Source organism: Papio anubis, chromosome 6 (genome assembly GCF_008728515.1).
Source record: "Papio anubis isolate 15944 chromosome 6, Panubis1.0, whole genome shotgun sequence".
Lineage (NCBI taxonomy): Eukaryota > Metazoa > Chordata > Mammalia > Primates > Cercopithecidae > Papio > Papio anubis.
This window is the reverse complement of record NC_044981.1, coordinates 162,939,260-162,955,329: the sequence shown is the minus strand read 5'-3', so window position 1 is coordinate 162,955,329 and position 16,070 is coordinate 162,939,260. Positions and strand designations below refer to the sequence as shown.

Sequence of the window (16,070 nt, the reverse complement as noted above, 5' to 3'; positions counted from 1 at the left end):
CCAAGTGGGCCACGGTTCAGCTGTGTAAGCGCTGAGCGGCAGCCGGGCCACTTCCTCCAGCTTCACCTCCGAGGGCACAGCGCACCTAGTTCCTCCAGCACTCAGCTGCGAGGCCCCTAGCCAGGGCCCCGGCACCCGGCAGCGGCTCCAGCTTCCTTCCGCACAGCGTTCAGGATGGTCTGCGTTCATGTAGACCTTTGTTTTCAGTCTGTGCTCCGAGGTCACTGGCAGCACTAGCCCCGGCTCCTGTGGATCACAGCCCGCTCGTCCTCAGGGCAGCGCCTGGGCTTGTTGCAGAAGCTACATCTTGAAAGAGCCCATGGCCTAAAGCTGGGCGCTGCAGTGAGCTGCGCGGGGCTGGAGAAGGAGAGGACTGCAGGGAGCTTGCGTTCAAGCTGACTCCGCAGGATCCAGTGCCAGGTCCTGCAAAGAATTCTAAGCCATTGAGAAAGCAGCGGATGGCTCCACCGTGGGGCTTCCCAGTATCATGTGGGGCGTTAGCTGCACCGGTCCTGGGGAAGAGAGGTGGCTGTGCTGCTGTGTCAAACCACTGTGGCCAAACCTGGAAAGAGAGAGGTCAAGGCCAGTTCTGTCTTTAGGGATCAAAATGCATTTTTTATAGAAATCATGTGAAAATTTGAAGCAAAGAGAAACAGCAGTTGAGAGGTGAGCTATGTGGAGGAGCAACATTAACCATCTTGAGAACGGCGGTGGTGCAGAGACAGACAGAGGCTGTAGATGCCTTCACAGCCACAGCGGAAACACAGAGAAAGGAGCCTTCACAGGCACAGAGGCTGGGACTAGGAGCGGTTAAATAAAATAGAAAAGAGAAAAGAAAGAAAGCAACATTTAGATGGACAAGGAGGGAGACTGGGTAGCTTTGGTAACAGATTGCATGCCTGAGGAAAAACGGTGGCGTAAATTTCTCTTCCACCATTAGAGACTCAAAGAAGACGGGAGAATGATGGTATCGCCTGCCAGAACAGCAGCTCTGTCCAGCCTGTGTCTCTGCACAGGCATTCTCTAATCAAAGAAGCTCCTCAGTGGAATTGGTTGGGCAGTTGTATTTCCTCGAAACACACATTGGGAAGCTGCCTTTGTGGCTGATTTAACCATTTGCCCGTTTTCCCCGAGAGTACTCACCAGCGGCACTTGCAGCTACAGCATTTGCCCCGAGATAACTTTGCCGCGAAATATCTTGCTTTTATTATTATTTTTGCACCGCTCTCTAGTATACTGACTTTGGAAACAAAGGACATCATTCTATTGATAGCATTCTGTTTTTAGTAGTGGCATTTCCATTTACAGAATATAGTCGTCATCAATCGTTGATAGTGTCAAATCCTAGAAAACGTAGCATTCCTACAGGGGATGTTAACTTCGTTCTCAAACAGTTGTTGGCCAAAGATTCATTTGATTAATCCAATTTTTCCAAAATAGACAATTCTGATGATTCACACGATTCTGATATTAGTTCTGTTTAGAAATAACTCCAGTAACAGTTTTTAAATTTTATTTTCACATTGAAAATCAGTCATATTTGCTTCGGCCTCAATGAATGTGTTTATGTAAAATTAAATGAGTGCTGGCAGTGAGCTGCATGTTTTTTTTTTCCCCCAAAAGAGAAAGGCTTAATATGATTGGCTCATGGTTTTGTTTCTCGTATGCTCAGCCCCTCCCAGCAGGCATGCGGCGGAAGACGGTCATCAGCAATAAGATGTAGCGTGCGCCTCCTGCCCACTGCCATGTCCCCAAGCCCGTCTCACAGGCTCCCACCCACCAGCCAAAACTTGGTTCTCAACTCTCCCACCACAAACCTCTGCCCGGTCTTTCAACATGGGCTAGTTTCCTATTGTTGACGCAACACATTACCCATCTAGTGGCTTAAAACAACCTGAGCTTATTGTCTTCCAGCTCTGGAGGTCAGAATTCCACAATCGGTCTCACTGGGCTAGAGTCCAGTGTCCGCAAGGCTGGTTCCTTCTGTGGGCTCTGGGGACTGAGAGTGGATACACAGCAGATGGTGGCCAGGCCGGGTGCCCAACAGAAGTCTGACCCGCAGCTGCAGCCAGCCCCTTTATCTACAATACACAGCTCGGGAGGCCAGTGACTGTGTCAGGCTTGCAGGAAGCCAGATTGCTATCTCTAGTGACAGCCCAGGAAGCTGAACTATAACTTCTGTGACAGTCAGCCCTACATGGCCAGGACTTGATGAATGACTGACAGCTTCCTACGTTCTGTTCCTGCTTCCAACTCAGGACCAACCAGAGAACACAAATATGCACCCGAAGCCCACAGGATGCCCCAATTTTAGTTCCCCACCTCCGTCTTTTGCAGCCAGCAGCCCACTTCACCCGCATCATCTTCCCTACGGCACGTTCCCCCTGCTTGGGTTATTTACTGCCTGTGTGCATGGCCTCATGAGAACATCCACTCCAGGGCAACAAAAGCTTTGCTTTTGCTGTAGTTCAGCACCTCAAGAAAGTCGGGCACATGGCAGGAGCTCACTCCATTTTAGCAGACAATGAAGAGGCTCCTCATCTTCATTTAGCATATATATTTGGTAATGAAAGGCTAAGTGTTGATTAAAAGAAAAATATATGGCCAGGCACGGTGGCTCACGCCTGTAATCCCAGCACATTGAAAGGCCAAGGTGGTTGGATCACACGAGATCAGGAGTTCAAGACCCATGACTAGAGCTTTCCAGCTATTCTGAAGCCCCGCCTTACTGCCCAGCCCCATCTGCTCTGAAGGCTGCCTCATTCCTTCACGGTTTGGGTACTCTGAGATGCATAGAGCCTCTGGCTGACACGGAACACTGGGGCTCCCTGCCTTGTGATGAGTGGGTCTGCTGGACAGGGGTCGAGAGTGTGCACTCGGGGTCTGACTGCTTGGACGGGAACCTGCTTTCCCATTGACCAGCTGGCCAACCTGGTGAAGCCCCGTCTCTACTAAAAATGTAAAAATTAGCCGGGCATGGTGGCGCATGCCTATAATCCAGCTACTTGGGAGGCTAAGGCAGGAGAATCATCTGAACTGGGAGGCAGAGGTTGCAGTGAGCCAAGATTGTGCCACTGCACTCCAGCCTGGGTGACAGAGCGAGACTCCATCTCAAAAAATCAATTAAGTAATTAAAGATAAAGAAAAGAAAAATATGAGTCAGAAGCTTTACTTCATATTTGAATTTTTAAAATGGAGGTTTATAATATAATTGTTCAACAGAGCACTTCGTGCCTTTGGAATGCATTTCATTCTGCAGCAATCCCCTTGTTCAGGAAGCTGGTTACTTTTTTCATTCATTGAGACTTTTTAATTGGACGCTTTTACTGCCACAGATGCAGGGCAAGGTGAGAACATAGACCTGCTCCAGGGAGCTCACAGCTTAGCCATTTAGGAATCGGGTCAATGACAGAACCAGAAACTACACCAAAAAGTGGAGTGCAACTCTGGAATCTGAAATGAAATGAGCTTTACAGTTGGTTCGGCTCCTTCTCTTGGCCTATTGTTTCTTGAAACACATGGTACCGATACACATGCCTGTTCACTGGCGGTTCCACTTGTAAATTTCCCTTCGATTGTCTGAAAGCCCATGCAGGAGAAGGAGAGAAGACCGTGCAAGCTCAGTGGGGCCGGGTTTTCCCAGAAAGAAGCACATGCGTAAAGACGCAGCTACTGCCCATTTTCGGTAGCAAATTTTTGTTACATTATTAAAAGTACCTTAGTTTGCTTTAGCAACAGAATCTGATAAGAAATAAAGTGAGATCCTTAGAACTGTACAAAAATATGTGTCACCCAGCTCTTAACTACAGTGATGCAGCTCTGTGTCACCCAGTTCTTAACTGTAGTGATGCGGTGTGACCACGCAGGCCTGGAGCATGGGCCAGCCTTCCTGAGGAGGCTCCATTCTGTACTCACGTGAGACCGTTGAAAAGAGTGTGGTGTTTCTGTGCCCATCTTCACACTGTGTGTGTAATTTGTCAACCAAAAAAGAAACGGAATGAAGACAGATGCCTGGCATGAGTAGAGCTGATTTTTAGAAGGAGAACTGATGAGCTTGGACATTTTCATTTTTTTCCACCAGGATAAAACAGGAGTTGTTTCTCTCTGTCATTAGTTTAAATTAATTTTACAGGAGAAGGTGTCTGTTAAATTTTACAAATGATTACACGCTCTCCTACCTTTTTTCAAATATGATACTGATCCTTTCGGCAAGTCAAAGGAAATGGCCTGCCTAGCGCGAGCGTTCTGCAAGCCTGTGAGCTCACGCCACCACCTGCGTAGTTACTGCCTCGAAGTCATCGGGTCAGGTTGCTCAGTGTCCCGGGAGACGGCGTCTCCACTGATGGAAAGAGACGAGAAAGACAGGGAAGGTAGAGAAGCGCAAAGACCAGAGGAAGAGGGAAAGATATTATTAAGAGCAGCGAAGTCTCCTGTTGCTGCCTTTGGCCAGCAGGAATGGCGGTGTTTGGCACCTGGCCGCATGTGTCGCTGCTAAGGAAGATCATGGTGGTGTGCCATCGTGTTGAACCCAGAATTGCTTCGTGGGTATTGAGACACCTTGACTTAGCATCTCTAAGGAAGGTGGAAATATTCCGCCTGCTCAGTGACAACACCATGGAAAGCTTGTTTACTGGCTGTGGTGGGTGGCCAGCCCCTGGGGAATGTCCTTTTCTATAGGTTGTAGGAGGCCTTTCTAACCAGCTGTTGCCAGATGAGAAAAAGAAAGCTGAGGGAGCTTGTCCCCCACCCCACCACGCCACTCCTACTCTGTGGCACGTCAGTATTATTTGAGCATTAGCCTGGGGGGGAGGCCTTGTTCATCACCACGCTTGCTGAGAAGGCCTCCTTGTTTTGTTGCATAATAAAGATTATAAAACAATATTATTCATAGAATGAGGAACACCATCCACCAGCGGTTGCTCTAATAAGAGCAAGCCCAACACGGTCAATCCCAAGAAACCGACCCCACAGAGAAGAAGTGCGCTGGTAGGCAGTTGGGCCCCCTCCCTGGTGCTCCTAAACAGTGCGCCCAAACCCCGGCTGCCCCGCAGCGATGGACTATAGCCACACCTCACTGCCCACTCCTGGGTTAGCACTCTCCAGCCTTACCTTTCTCAAATAGCTCAACCTCCCTGCAAAAATAAAAACAAAAGCAAAAACAAAAAAAAAAAAAATTGGAAAAAGAGTGACAGGGAAAAGCACCAGCACTTCCTGACAGCATCCGGGACGGAAACGCTGTGTCGGAACTGCCTTGCCACTTCATGTCAGAGGCTTGTCTGCGCAGGCTTGATTTGGAAGAATTCTCCCAGGTCAGGGGAAGGCAGGAGCCCAGGAGGGCGGTGTGAGAACCTGTTCCCGCCATGACTGCTTTCCAGGACGTTCCTGTAATCCCAGCTACTTGGGAGGCTGAGGCAGGAGACCCCAGTCTGTGGGACTTCCCTTCGAGGACGGGGAGCGCCATTTCCCATGCAAACCCACCCTCCTCGCTGCCCTGTGCTACAGAGGCTGGGAGGCCAGGAGGCCAGGAGGCCAGGAGGCTGACGGTTAGGGACTGCTTCCATGCCTCTGGCTTCTGGCAGTTCTGCTAGTGCGAGACAGACACCACAGGACAAGGGTGAGAAGAGAAGTGTTGGGCTGAGGCCTTTCTGCCCACAGCCCCTGTCAGGGTGCACCTCCCCACCCCTGCAGCCCCTTCCGGTCCTGTGACTCACCCTCCCCACCCCTGCAGCGCCTTCTGGTCCTGTGACTGTCCCTGTGCAGCTCTTTGGCACTGGGAGCCAGGACCACCCCCAAGGCATTACATTGTGCCTTGCTGGCCGGGCCACTGACCCTCTAGCCACTCTACTATTTTGCAAACGATCCTTTAATTAAGCCCTCTGGGTTGACCCAGTTGGTATGACATCTGATTTTTTTTTTTTTTTTTTTTCCTCTGGGGCTTTGACCGAAACACGCTCCACTGCTGACATTAGTTTTGAACATCACACTGCTTCGTGGCACTGACTCGCAGTGAGGATTCAGAGACAGGACCGAAAGCGGCATTTCAGGGCTGTAAATGTGGCAGGTCACAGCTGCTTGGTCCCTTGCCTGGGGGCATCAGGGTAATTCTGTTTTATCTCTGTAATAGGAATAACTCGCTTGGACCAAGTGTTTTCTATGTACCAGGGAGAGTATGAATTTGTTGAATCTTAACAGTGAAGCAGAGGAGTGCCTGGGGTTTTCTAGTTTTTACAGATGAAGAAAGCTAGGTGTGGAGAGGCCCAGGGAGCTCCTGCAACTCCGCACGGAGTGGACAGGGAGGCCAGGTGTCAGCTGGGGTCAGACTGGCTCAGCGGCTGGTCCGCCAACCGTGTGGCACATGGCTTCCCCAGGAGCAATGCCTTCCTCCACCCTTCCAGCCCTCCACGGGAGCTAAGCCTGCAGACACCCACGTTCAGGTACCAGCAAGTGACATGGCCATGGGCCGAGCCACCCACACGCAGGGCAGCGTTTTCGTCTCAGACAGCAAACCTGACTTCCCCTCGGGAGCAAACCAGGTGTTTGCTGAAAGACCGCTGGCTCTGCCCTGCAGAGAGAAACAGGAACACTCATGGGCCCCTTGGAGTCTCCTCCAGATGAGCTCCTGCCCCCACAGGACCTGGGCCTGGGAGCTGCTTTTGTTTTCCTTGATTTCCCAAATGCCACCTCAGAGAACAACTGGTGTGTGGTGTTTGGTTGTTGACAGAGGTGCTTTGGGGGTTCCGCCAAGCAATTAAATGATTTTGAAAGGCGTAACTAATATGTTTAAAATGTAATAACAGTCAACATGCATGCTCAAATGTATATCAGATTCCAGTAAATGACCAGGACAGTGGCTCCGATGGGTTGAAATCCAGTGCGCCTCACATGTGCACATACATGCTAGCTTTTATTACAATTTAAAATAATTTTTAAAATAAGCAAGAGTTCAAGGTAATCTGTCTTTGAAAACTGTTTACAAATACTTACCACTGTAAGTCAGAATTTTTCTGAAGACTCACAACAAAAGAACACATAGAAATAAAATAGATACTAGGGTTGATAGGGCGGCCATCTGTAGTCCCACATTCTTTAAAATAGTCACATTGTCCTCAATTTCAGCTTACAAAATACATTTTGGAATTTTTTATTTAATTATTTGAATAGACAATATATTCTTGTGGTTCAAAATTTTAAAAATTCATGCAGATACGGCAAGGTCTCCCCCAACCCATGGCCCCCCAGGCACCCCGTTCCCCTCCTCACAGGAAGGCAAGGCAATTAAATGTTTCCTCCTTCCTTCCAGGGTTATTTTATGCACCCACAAGGAAATGGATGTGTCTATTTGCATTCTTCTCTCCGTTTTTAAAACAAGGGGTGGTGTAGGATGCACCTGCTCCGCGTCGGCCTTCTTCACTCCATGTGTCTTGAAGATGGTCCCTGGCGGTGGAGGAAAAGCTTCCACTTTCTTGTTTGCTCCGCGTCCTGTTCCATTGTGAGGGCGATAAAACAGATTCATGCTTTATTGTGAAATCATATTTGCGGGAAAAAAATCTTCTACTGAATTTTTTTTATAAATTTATACATGTGTTTTAACCGTCTCCAATTGCAAAGACAGGATCCCGGCCCAGAGAGATGGGATGCCCATAGGCAGCCAGGAGCAGAGGAGTTCGGGTACCTGACAGCCGGCTTCCCCTATAGGGAGTGCAGGACCAGCCTCCCAGGACCTGGTTAGGCTGCGGCACATGAGGGAATGTCCCCCACCCCTCCTTGAATGATTGTTTTAAAAGTCTCTACTTGAGAATGATGCATTTATGTTGGTAATAGAAACAGTCCTAGTGTACTAGCTAAAACTTCGGTAGAATTAAATGCAGCAGAAGGAGAGAAATTTTGTGTCCGGAAAGGGACTGTAACTCTTCTGCCTGTTTAACAATACAAGCTGTTAGGACTCACACATCAAGGGCCACTGATGCAGTCAGAGCTGAGTGGTGGTCATGGCAGAGCATCCTTTAAAACTATAGTGGGGTGAGAACTGGCAGTATGGTGATTTTTTATAATGGTGACAGGGAGTGGAGGAAGGGTGACTAGGGGACAGATTACGAGCAGTGAGTCAAATGCTACCCAAGCGTTTAGTTCTCTAGAGTAAAGAAATAGCCAGGTGTAGTGGCTCATGCCTGTAATCTCAGCACTTAGGGAGGCTGAGGCAGGAGGATCACTTGAAGCCAGGAGTTTGAGACCAGCCTGGGCAACACAGCAAGGCCCCATCTCTACGAAGAATTTAAAAATTAGCTGAGTGTGGTGGCACTCACCTCTGTAGTCCTAGTTACTCTGGAGGCTGAGGCAGGAGGATCGCTTGAGTCCAGGGGTTTGATGTTGCACTGAGCTATGCTTGCACCACTGTACTCCAACCTAGGCAACAGAGTGAGACCCTGTCTCTAAAAAACAAAAAACAAAACAAACAAAAAAAAACAAAACTAAAGAAATAGAGTTTTATGCAAAGCTCTCTGCCTACAGACTTTGACATGGTAGAAGTTAAAAGCAAATCGCCCTCATATTCTAGTAGTAAAATGACTGCACATTCTCCAAATAGAGACTATTTTAAAATTAGGTTGAACTAATGTGAGAATATTACAAATCATGGTTTGGAAGGTGTTTCCAATTGCTTCTCTTCTATTCTGAGTGTTGTTTGCAACATACATGTTGCTTATTTCCCGTGAATGGGGTGCCCTCCTCCCACTGGTCCTGTTCCCACAGCAGGGCAGCAAGAGTGGGACTTAGGCACCTCCAGAGGGATTAGCCACCAGGGGCCAACAGTGACTTCCTGTTTCCAAGGTAGGCTTAATCACGACACCTTGTCCTCAGAAACCATATGTCTCCATGGGGTTGAAACAACTTTATCTGTTATCCTAAGACATCAGCTACAGATGCTGGGCAAGGGAAGGGAGCTTGCGTATGTCTAAACAGCAGGGCGGGTCTGACCTGTGCACCATCCCCAGCATCTCTTGGTGAGAGCCGTGTGCCTCAGCTCATTTTGTGGCTGGTTTGTAATTCCCAGAACAAGGCAGGAGGTGCACAGTGGCTGGAGGCTTGCTGAGGATGGTACCCACTGCGGAGGGTGGGACACATTGTTACTTGGTTGCAGTTGCATGAGCTCCCTACACATGCTTCTCCACCCAACCTTATAACCTCTTAACATTCATGTTTGAAGTCTTGTACTCTTTTTTTTTTTTTTTTTTGAGACAGTCTCGCTCTGTCACCCAGGCTGGAGTGCGGTGGCATTGTCTCAGCTCCCTGCAACCTCTGCCTCCAGGTTCAAGCGATTCTCGTGCCTCAGCCTCCTGAGTAGCTGGGATTACAGGCATACACCACCATGTCCGGCTAATATTTGTATTTTTAGTAGAGACCAGGTTTTGTCGTGTTAGCCAAACAGGCTGGTCTTAAACTTTGGACCTCAAGCCACCCGCCCACCTCGGCCTCCCAAAGTGCTCGGATTACAGGCATGAGCCACCTTGCCCAGCCTGTACTCCTCTTTTTAAATGTAAATCTTATACTAGTTGTGAAAGAAAGGACACGCCATGAATTTCCAGGCAATCTCAGGCTGTCTCTTGGTCGGGTGTGAGATTGTAGTGGTTGGGCCACCTGGGGCCAGACCTTATCCAAACTCAAGGGTCCACCAGCAGATACCACCCGGAAGCCTAAATCAGACCTCTCACTGCCATGTGCTGTGTTTGTTCCAGATCATCGATAAGAGCAAGAGAGACCCCTCGGAAGAGATCGAGATCCTGCTGCGGTACGGCCAGCACCCGAACATCATCACCCTCAAAGATGTGAGTGGTCCTCGTGCAGCAGCATCTCCACTTCCTTCTGTTTCTTCAACTGACACAAAAAAAGCTCCCATTCACTCTGAGCAAGCTTTCTCACATCTCATGCCTGTCTGAGCTGTTTTCCACCACCCACATATCTCAGTCACTTGCAGCTGACTTGCTGGACGGTGTACTCAAGTCTTTTTGGTAGCCACCGCCCCAGTCATGGAGGGAGCAAGTAAAACAGAGGAAGAGAGAGCTCATGTGAATGACAGTCCACAGGTGGAGTCTCTCATAGAGGCCCATGGGCTGCAGGGTTTGGGATCCAGGAGCAGAGAGAGGAGACAATTTTCCTCCTCACGCTCCAACTCCAAACTGATTCCAGCATTGTGAACCTAGAGCCACAGGGTATTGGGCCTACCTCAGTTTCCCTCATGCATAGTGATTGGTGCATGCAAAGGGTCTTAACAAGCAAGCTTGGCATAAGAATAGCCAGAGCGGGCCGGGTGCGGTGGCTCACACCTGTGATCCCAGCAATTTGGGAGGCATAGGCAGGCTGATCATTTGAGGTCAGGAGTTCAAGACCAGCCTGGTCAACATGGTAAAACCCCATCTCTACTAAAAATACAAAATTAGCTGGGTGTGGTGGTGGGCACCTGTAATCCCAGCTACTCGGGAGGCTGAGGCAGGAGAATTGCTTGAACCTGGGAGGTGAAGGTTGCACTGAACCGAGATCACACCATTGCACTCCAGCCTGGGCAACTAAGAGAGACTCCATTTCAAAAAATCAAAACATCAAAAGAATAATCAGAGCATATTTTTTAATTGAATTCATGAGATAAAAGCCAGTATGAAGGAAACCATCGTTTTCTATTGCTTCTCTGAAGCAACAGCATGGCTGTGATACGTGACTTCAGCTTCTGGACTCGCTCTGAAGCTCTCTTCGGTGCCCCAGCTTGACACTCAGTGCTGTCTCAGTAGCAGCACAGACATCATGGGAAGCTGGTTAGAAATACAGAGGGCCAGGCCCCACCCCAGGCTGCAGGACCGGAACATGCATTTTAGCAAGATCCCCCAAGATTGGATGCACGTTACAGTTTGAAAAACACTGCCCCTGAGACCCTGCCTTTGCAAGGTGCTTTCTACACATTTGCATTTAAAGTATTCAACTGGTCTCTGGCAGGCTGGCACCGCGGGCTTACACCTGTAATCCCAGCCCTTTGGGAGGCTGAGGCAGGTGGATCACTTGAGGTCAGGAGTTTGAGTCCAGCTTGACCAACATGGCAAAACCCTGTCTCTACTAAAAATACAAAAATTAGCCAGGCATGGTGATGTGCACCTATAATCCCAGCTACCTGGGATTCTGAGTTCGGAGGAATCGCTTGAACCCAGGAGCTGCAGGTTGCAGTGAGCTGAGATGGCACCATTGCACTTCAGCCTGGGTGACAGAGCGAGACTTTGTCTCAAAATAATAATAATAATAAATATCTCCTGGCAGAGTCATGAAGCCATTCATCTCAGCTAAGGACACGCCCATCTCGTGTGTCCCTACTCAGTCCCTGCTTAGCAGTGGATTATTAAAACCATATTCTTCCTAAAAAGAGCACATCTGGTATGACAGGAATGGCCATTCGCTTCTTCCCTGCAGAAGCCTTGTTTGCACTCCCATAGGACCCTGCGGTCCCAGCCTCTCCCCTGTGACTTCCTCTGCTGCCCCCTCTGGAGTAGTTGCTCTTTCACAGTAACCAGCCGCGGTGACATGCGGTGACGTGCGCGTCCCTGAGGCCCATGTGCGCCCCTTCACTCCACAGGTCTATGACGATGGCAAGTTCGTGTACCTGGTGATGGAGCTGATGCGTGGCGGGGAGCTCCTGGACCGCATCCTCCAGCAGAGATACTTCTCAGAGCGTGAGGCCAGTGACGTCCTGTGCACCATCACCAAGACCATGGACTACCTCCATTCCCAGGGGGTAGGAGCCGTGCCTGGGGCAGCCGTCAGGGAGGAGGGAGCTTCAGGGAGGGAACCAAAACCACAAGGGTTTATGGGTTCAAGAGCTGAGAACGCAGATTGTCCTGGAATTCCTTCTGTGCCACCATTGTCCCTCTTGTGTCTGGAGGCTCAGCGACGTGCAAGGGAAGAAAATTTCTCTTTTCCCAGCTGGGTGTGGTGGCTCACGCGTGTAATCCCAGCACTTTGAGAGGCCAGGATGGGCGGATCATGAGGTCAGGAGTTCAAGACCAGCCTGGCCAACATGGTGAAACCCCGTCTCTACTAAAAATAATAACAACAACAGAAAAAATGAGCTGGGCAAGATGGCACACACCTGTAATCCTAGCTAGTCAGGAGGCTGAGGCAGGAGAATCATTTGAACCCGGGAGGCGGAGGTTGCAGTGAGCTGAGATAGCACCATTGCACCCCAGCCTGGGTAACAGGACGAGACTCCATCTCAAAAAAAAGAAAAATTCTTTTTTCCCTCTGCCCATCTTAGTTCTTCGGTGGAGGCCGTATAAACAACACTGGCCAAAGACAGGTTAGCAAGAGAAAAACAGAAGTTTATTAACATGTGCATCTCACATACACACGGGAGCACTCAGCCATGAATAACTCCAAGGAATTGTTAGAACTTGAGCTTATGTAGCATTTTAACAAAAGAACAATAAATTTGCCGGGTGCAGTGGCTCACACCTGTAATCCCAGCACTTTGGGAGGCTGAGGCAGGTAGATCACCTGAGGTCAGGAGTTGGGGACCAGCCTGGCCAACATGGCAAAACCCTATCTCTACTAAAAATACAAAAATTGGCCAGACGTGATGGCGCACACCTGTAATCCCAGCTACTCAGGAGGTGGAGGCATGAGAATCGCCTGAACCTGGGAGGCGGAGGTTGCAGTGAGCCAAGATCATGCCACTGCACTTCAGCCTGGGTGACAGAGCAAAACTCTGTCTCAAATTTTAAAACTTTTTTAATTTTAAAAAGAAGAATAATTTTTAAAGAAAACAAAGAGAAAGGACTGCATTTCTAGGGCAGCAAACTGTGGGAAGCTAGGTCTATGGGAAACTAATAGAAGATGAGGGCTAGTTAGGAACATTTGTTATGGAGTCACATGGTGGCTTCTCCAGGCTGTAAGGGTCTAGAGTGTCCCTTCCGTCCTTCCAGGCAGAGAGGGCAGGAGGGACACCTTTACCCATTTATATCCTGCTTTTAGGTAAAGAAGGGGAAGGCAGAGGGCTTTGCTTATATCTGCATCTTTTCCGTTGTTTTCAGCTCAAAATAATCCTTATGGCAAAGCAGCATATTTTGGGGTGGCTGACTCTGCTACCCTTTGAGAGTCTAAAATCATTTGTACCAATTTTAGCCAAAAAACTTTGGCCTTAATCAAAAGAAATTGACAATTTTCGTTACTTGCAATGGGTAACGTTGAATTCATTAACCAGTGCGCAGGGACACTGAGGCAGGGATGGCGGTGATGCCTGAGGTTCACGTGGGCCTCACCGTGATCCAGGCTGCACTTCAAGCTCTTCATTCACTGACTCCCTAACCCTAGATCACACCCACTGTGCAGGCGAGGGGCACAGGAGTTTGAGTATCTTGCCCAAGGTCACACATGAGTAGGTGGCCAGTGTGGTTGGACCCCGACCCTCTGGTTCCAGGCAGTGCTCTCCGTCCCAGCCCTGGCCTCATAGGGAGGCAGCTGTACCGTGTCACACGTTTCCCTTGTGTGCCGTCTCTTCCCAGTGTTTCTCTTGAAGCAGGAAATACGGTCTTAGCCAGCTGTGTGCGTAGTCCTGAGCCTTCAGAATGCAGTCATCTCCACACAGGGGAATATTCTTCCAGGACCACACACTGGGTCTTTTCTGTGTGGTCACCTGGTGGTCTTGAGCATTAAGCTCTTCCAGGTTTTCCCAGTACAGTCAAACTCAGGGGAAGCCCTTCGGATGATGTTTTCTGCAGATCTGCTCATATTTAATGAGCGGAGGCAATGGAAGTGAAACCACAATCTTTCATTTCCTTGCCGTCAGGACCTCTGCAAACCAGGCCTGACTGCTGGAGTGTGTCCCTTTAATTCCCTTCTACATCCTCCCACTGGATTTTATTAGGACAATTGAGGCGTTCAGGATCCAAGCTGTACAAAGACACGCCACATGTCCTCACAATGGCCCTCTGTCCCCTCAGAACACATTGCTTTCTGCCCTAAATAGCCGCTTTGCTTTGAGGTGCGCTGGCCCCACCATCATTGCAGCCAGCGCAGTCCTCCCTGGGAGGCCTCAGAGCATGATTGCAGAGTGACTGCATGATCACATGGCCCCGGTCCATCTCCCCCATGAGGTAGTGCGCCCAGGACAGCAGGTGCCTGATCTGTGCCGCTCACTGGCGCTGCTCCAACACCTGACAGTGCATGGGGGTGGGCACACAGGGAATAATTACTGAATGAATATCATCTTTAAAATGCTTTTCATTCCCATCACCAGAGCTCACCACATTTCCTTTTATGTGGCAGCTCCAGTAAGCTGCAGCCTCATCTTGGAGAGGTGCTCACTTATTTACTCAAATATTCATTCACTGTAAAAGCAGGTGACACAAGGGGCTCAGATGTGAGTGACCATCACAGAAGAGGAGAAGGTGGGGGGCCCTCTGGAGAAGACAGCAGCTGTTGACACTGCTGGCCTGCTGCCTCCTTGCAGGACCTGCTGGGAAGACAATTCCCAAAGGCACCCTCCCCTCCTAATGCACCTGCCCTCCCTCTCCTGCTCAGTTCTCGGCCCCCAAGTAGGCACCGTGCCTTCTGTCTTGCAGGTTGTTCATCGAGACCTGAAGCCGAGTAACATCCTGTACAGGGATGAGTCGGGGAGCCCGGAATCCATCCGAGTCTGTGACTTCGGCTTTGCCAAGCAGCTGCGCGCGGGGAACGGGCTGCTCATGACGCCCTGCTACACGGCCAACTTCGTGGCCCCGGAGGTGAGCATTCCCAGCCTGCAGACCCAGGCCCCTCCGTCCGCAGAGACGCTCTGCCCCTCCCACTGCAGAGCCACTGGACAGCGGGGACAGCGGGGACAGCAGAGGCGGCTTGAGCCGCGTCAGCAGTGGTGTTGGGAAACAGAAATGAGAACCTTCAGTCTCCTGGGCCAGAGGCCAATCTTGCTTAAACACAGTTGTTCTTATTCTCATTTTCCCACTTGAAAAAACTTTTCAACAGTAACATTTTTATGTAAAATTGTCTTCTGTAGACAATTTGGATGAAATCTCCATATTTATTCCAAGTTAGAGAGATGATACTGTAGTCTCCTTATACAACCAGGACAGAGCTGCGATTCACCTGGGATGGGAGATGGATCCGTCACAGCGCAGGGAGCAACTAAGTTTACGGATTTCCTCTGCACCCCAGTTCTCACTGCAGATTGGTTCCCCGGCAGCAGCAAGTCAGCAGCTGTCAGACTGAGAACCGCAGGGCTCCAGGGTGATTTACCACGGAACGCTCACGTTGGTCAGGGTCTGTGTCTGCTCCCAGCCCCACTCAGCAGCTGTCAAGGCACCCGGTGAACTTCTCTCTCTTTTCACATTTCCCAGGAACAAGTTCCATTAGGTTCTGAAGTCAAGGATGTATTTATAAAGCTAAGCCCAATTTCTTGCCTTTGAGAAAAGCCACGGAATCTGAGCCGGTGGTAAAAAGAGGAAGGGAAGGGCGGTGGCTGATGCTGCTGGTGGGATGGGGGAGGAGGGAACTGGGAAGGAAGGCAGACTTCAGAGTCTGTGTGGATCCCGTGGGTTCTTGATGGAACCGGACCAGAGCTGCTCCGGTGGGAGGGGAGTCAAGCGAGCAGCCAGGCCTGAGGCGCCTGGCATCTCGTGGGGTCTTGGAGCTATTTGAGAGGTCACCCAGGGCCATTGGTGCATGGTAAAGATGCTTCTGCATGCTGAGACATGAATGGACGTGCAGCCAGGGGCTGGGCTGAGAGGCTGTTTTAGGTTATGCAGGGGTTATCCAGACACGTGAGCAACCTGTGGCCCCTTTAAAAATAACCAGGTTTGGCTGGGTGTGGTGGCTCATGCCTATAATCCCAACACTTTGGGAGGCTGAGGCAGGTGGATCACCTGAGGTCAGGAGTTGGAGACCAGCCTAGCCAACATGGTGAAACCCTGTCTCTACTAAAAATACAAAAATTAGCCAGGTGTGGTGGTGTGTGCCCATAGTCCCAGCTACTTGGGAGGCTGAGGCCGGAGAATCGCTTGAACCCAGGAGGCGGAGGTTGCAGTGAGTCAGGATCACGCCACTGC

At 49.9% G+C, this 16,070-nt stretch overlaps 1 protein-coding gene across 1 annotated transcript in view; it reads left to right on the top strand.

Moving 5' to 3' along the window:
* RPS6KA2 (ribosomal protein S6 kinase A2) overlaps positions 1 to 16,070 on the top strand; it is a 455,610-nt gene that overhangs the window by 426,240 nt on the left and 13,300 nt on the right. The window contains 3 exon segments of the mRNA XM_031667562.1: positions 9,732 to 9,821; positions 11,609 to 11,767; positions 14,592 to 14,753. Of these exon segments, the coding sequence (XP_031523422.1) occupies positions 9,732 to 9,821; positions 11,609 to 11,767; positions 14,592 to 14,753 (411 nt within the window).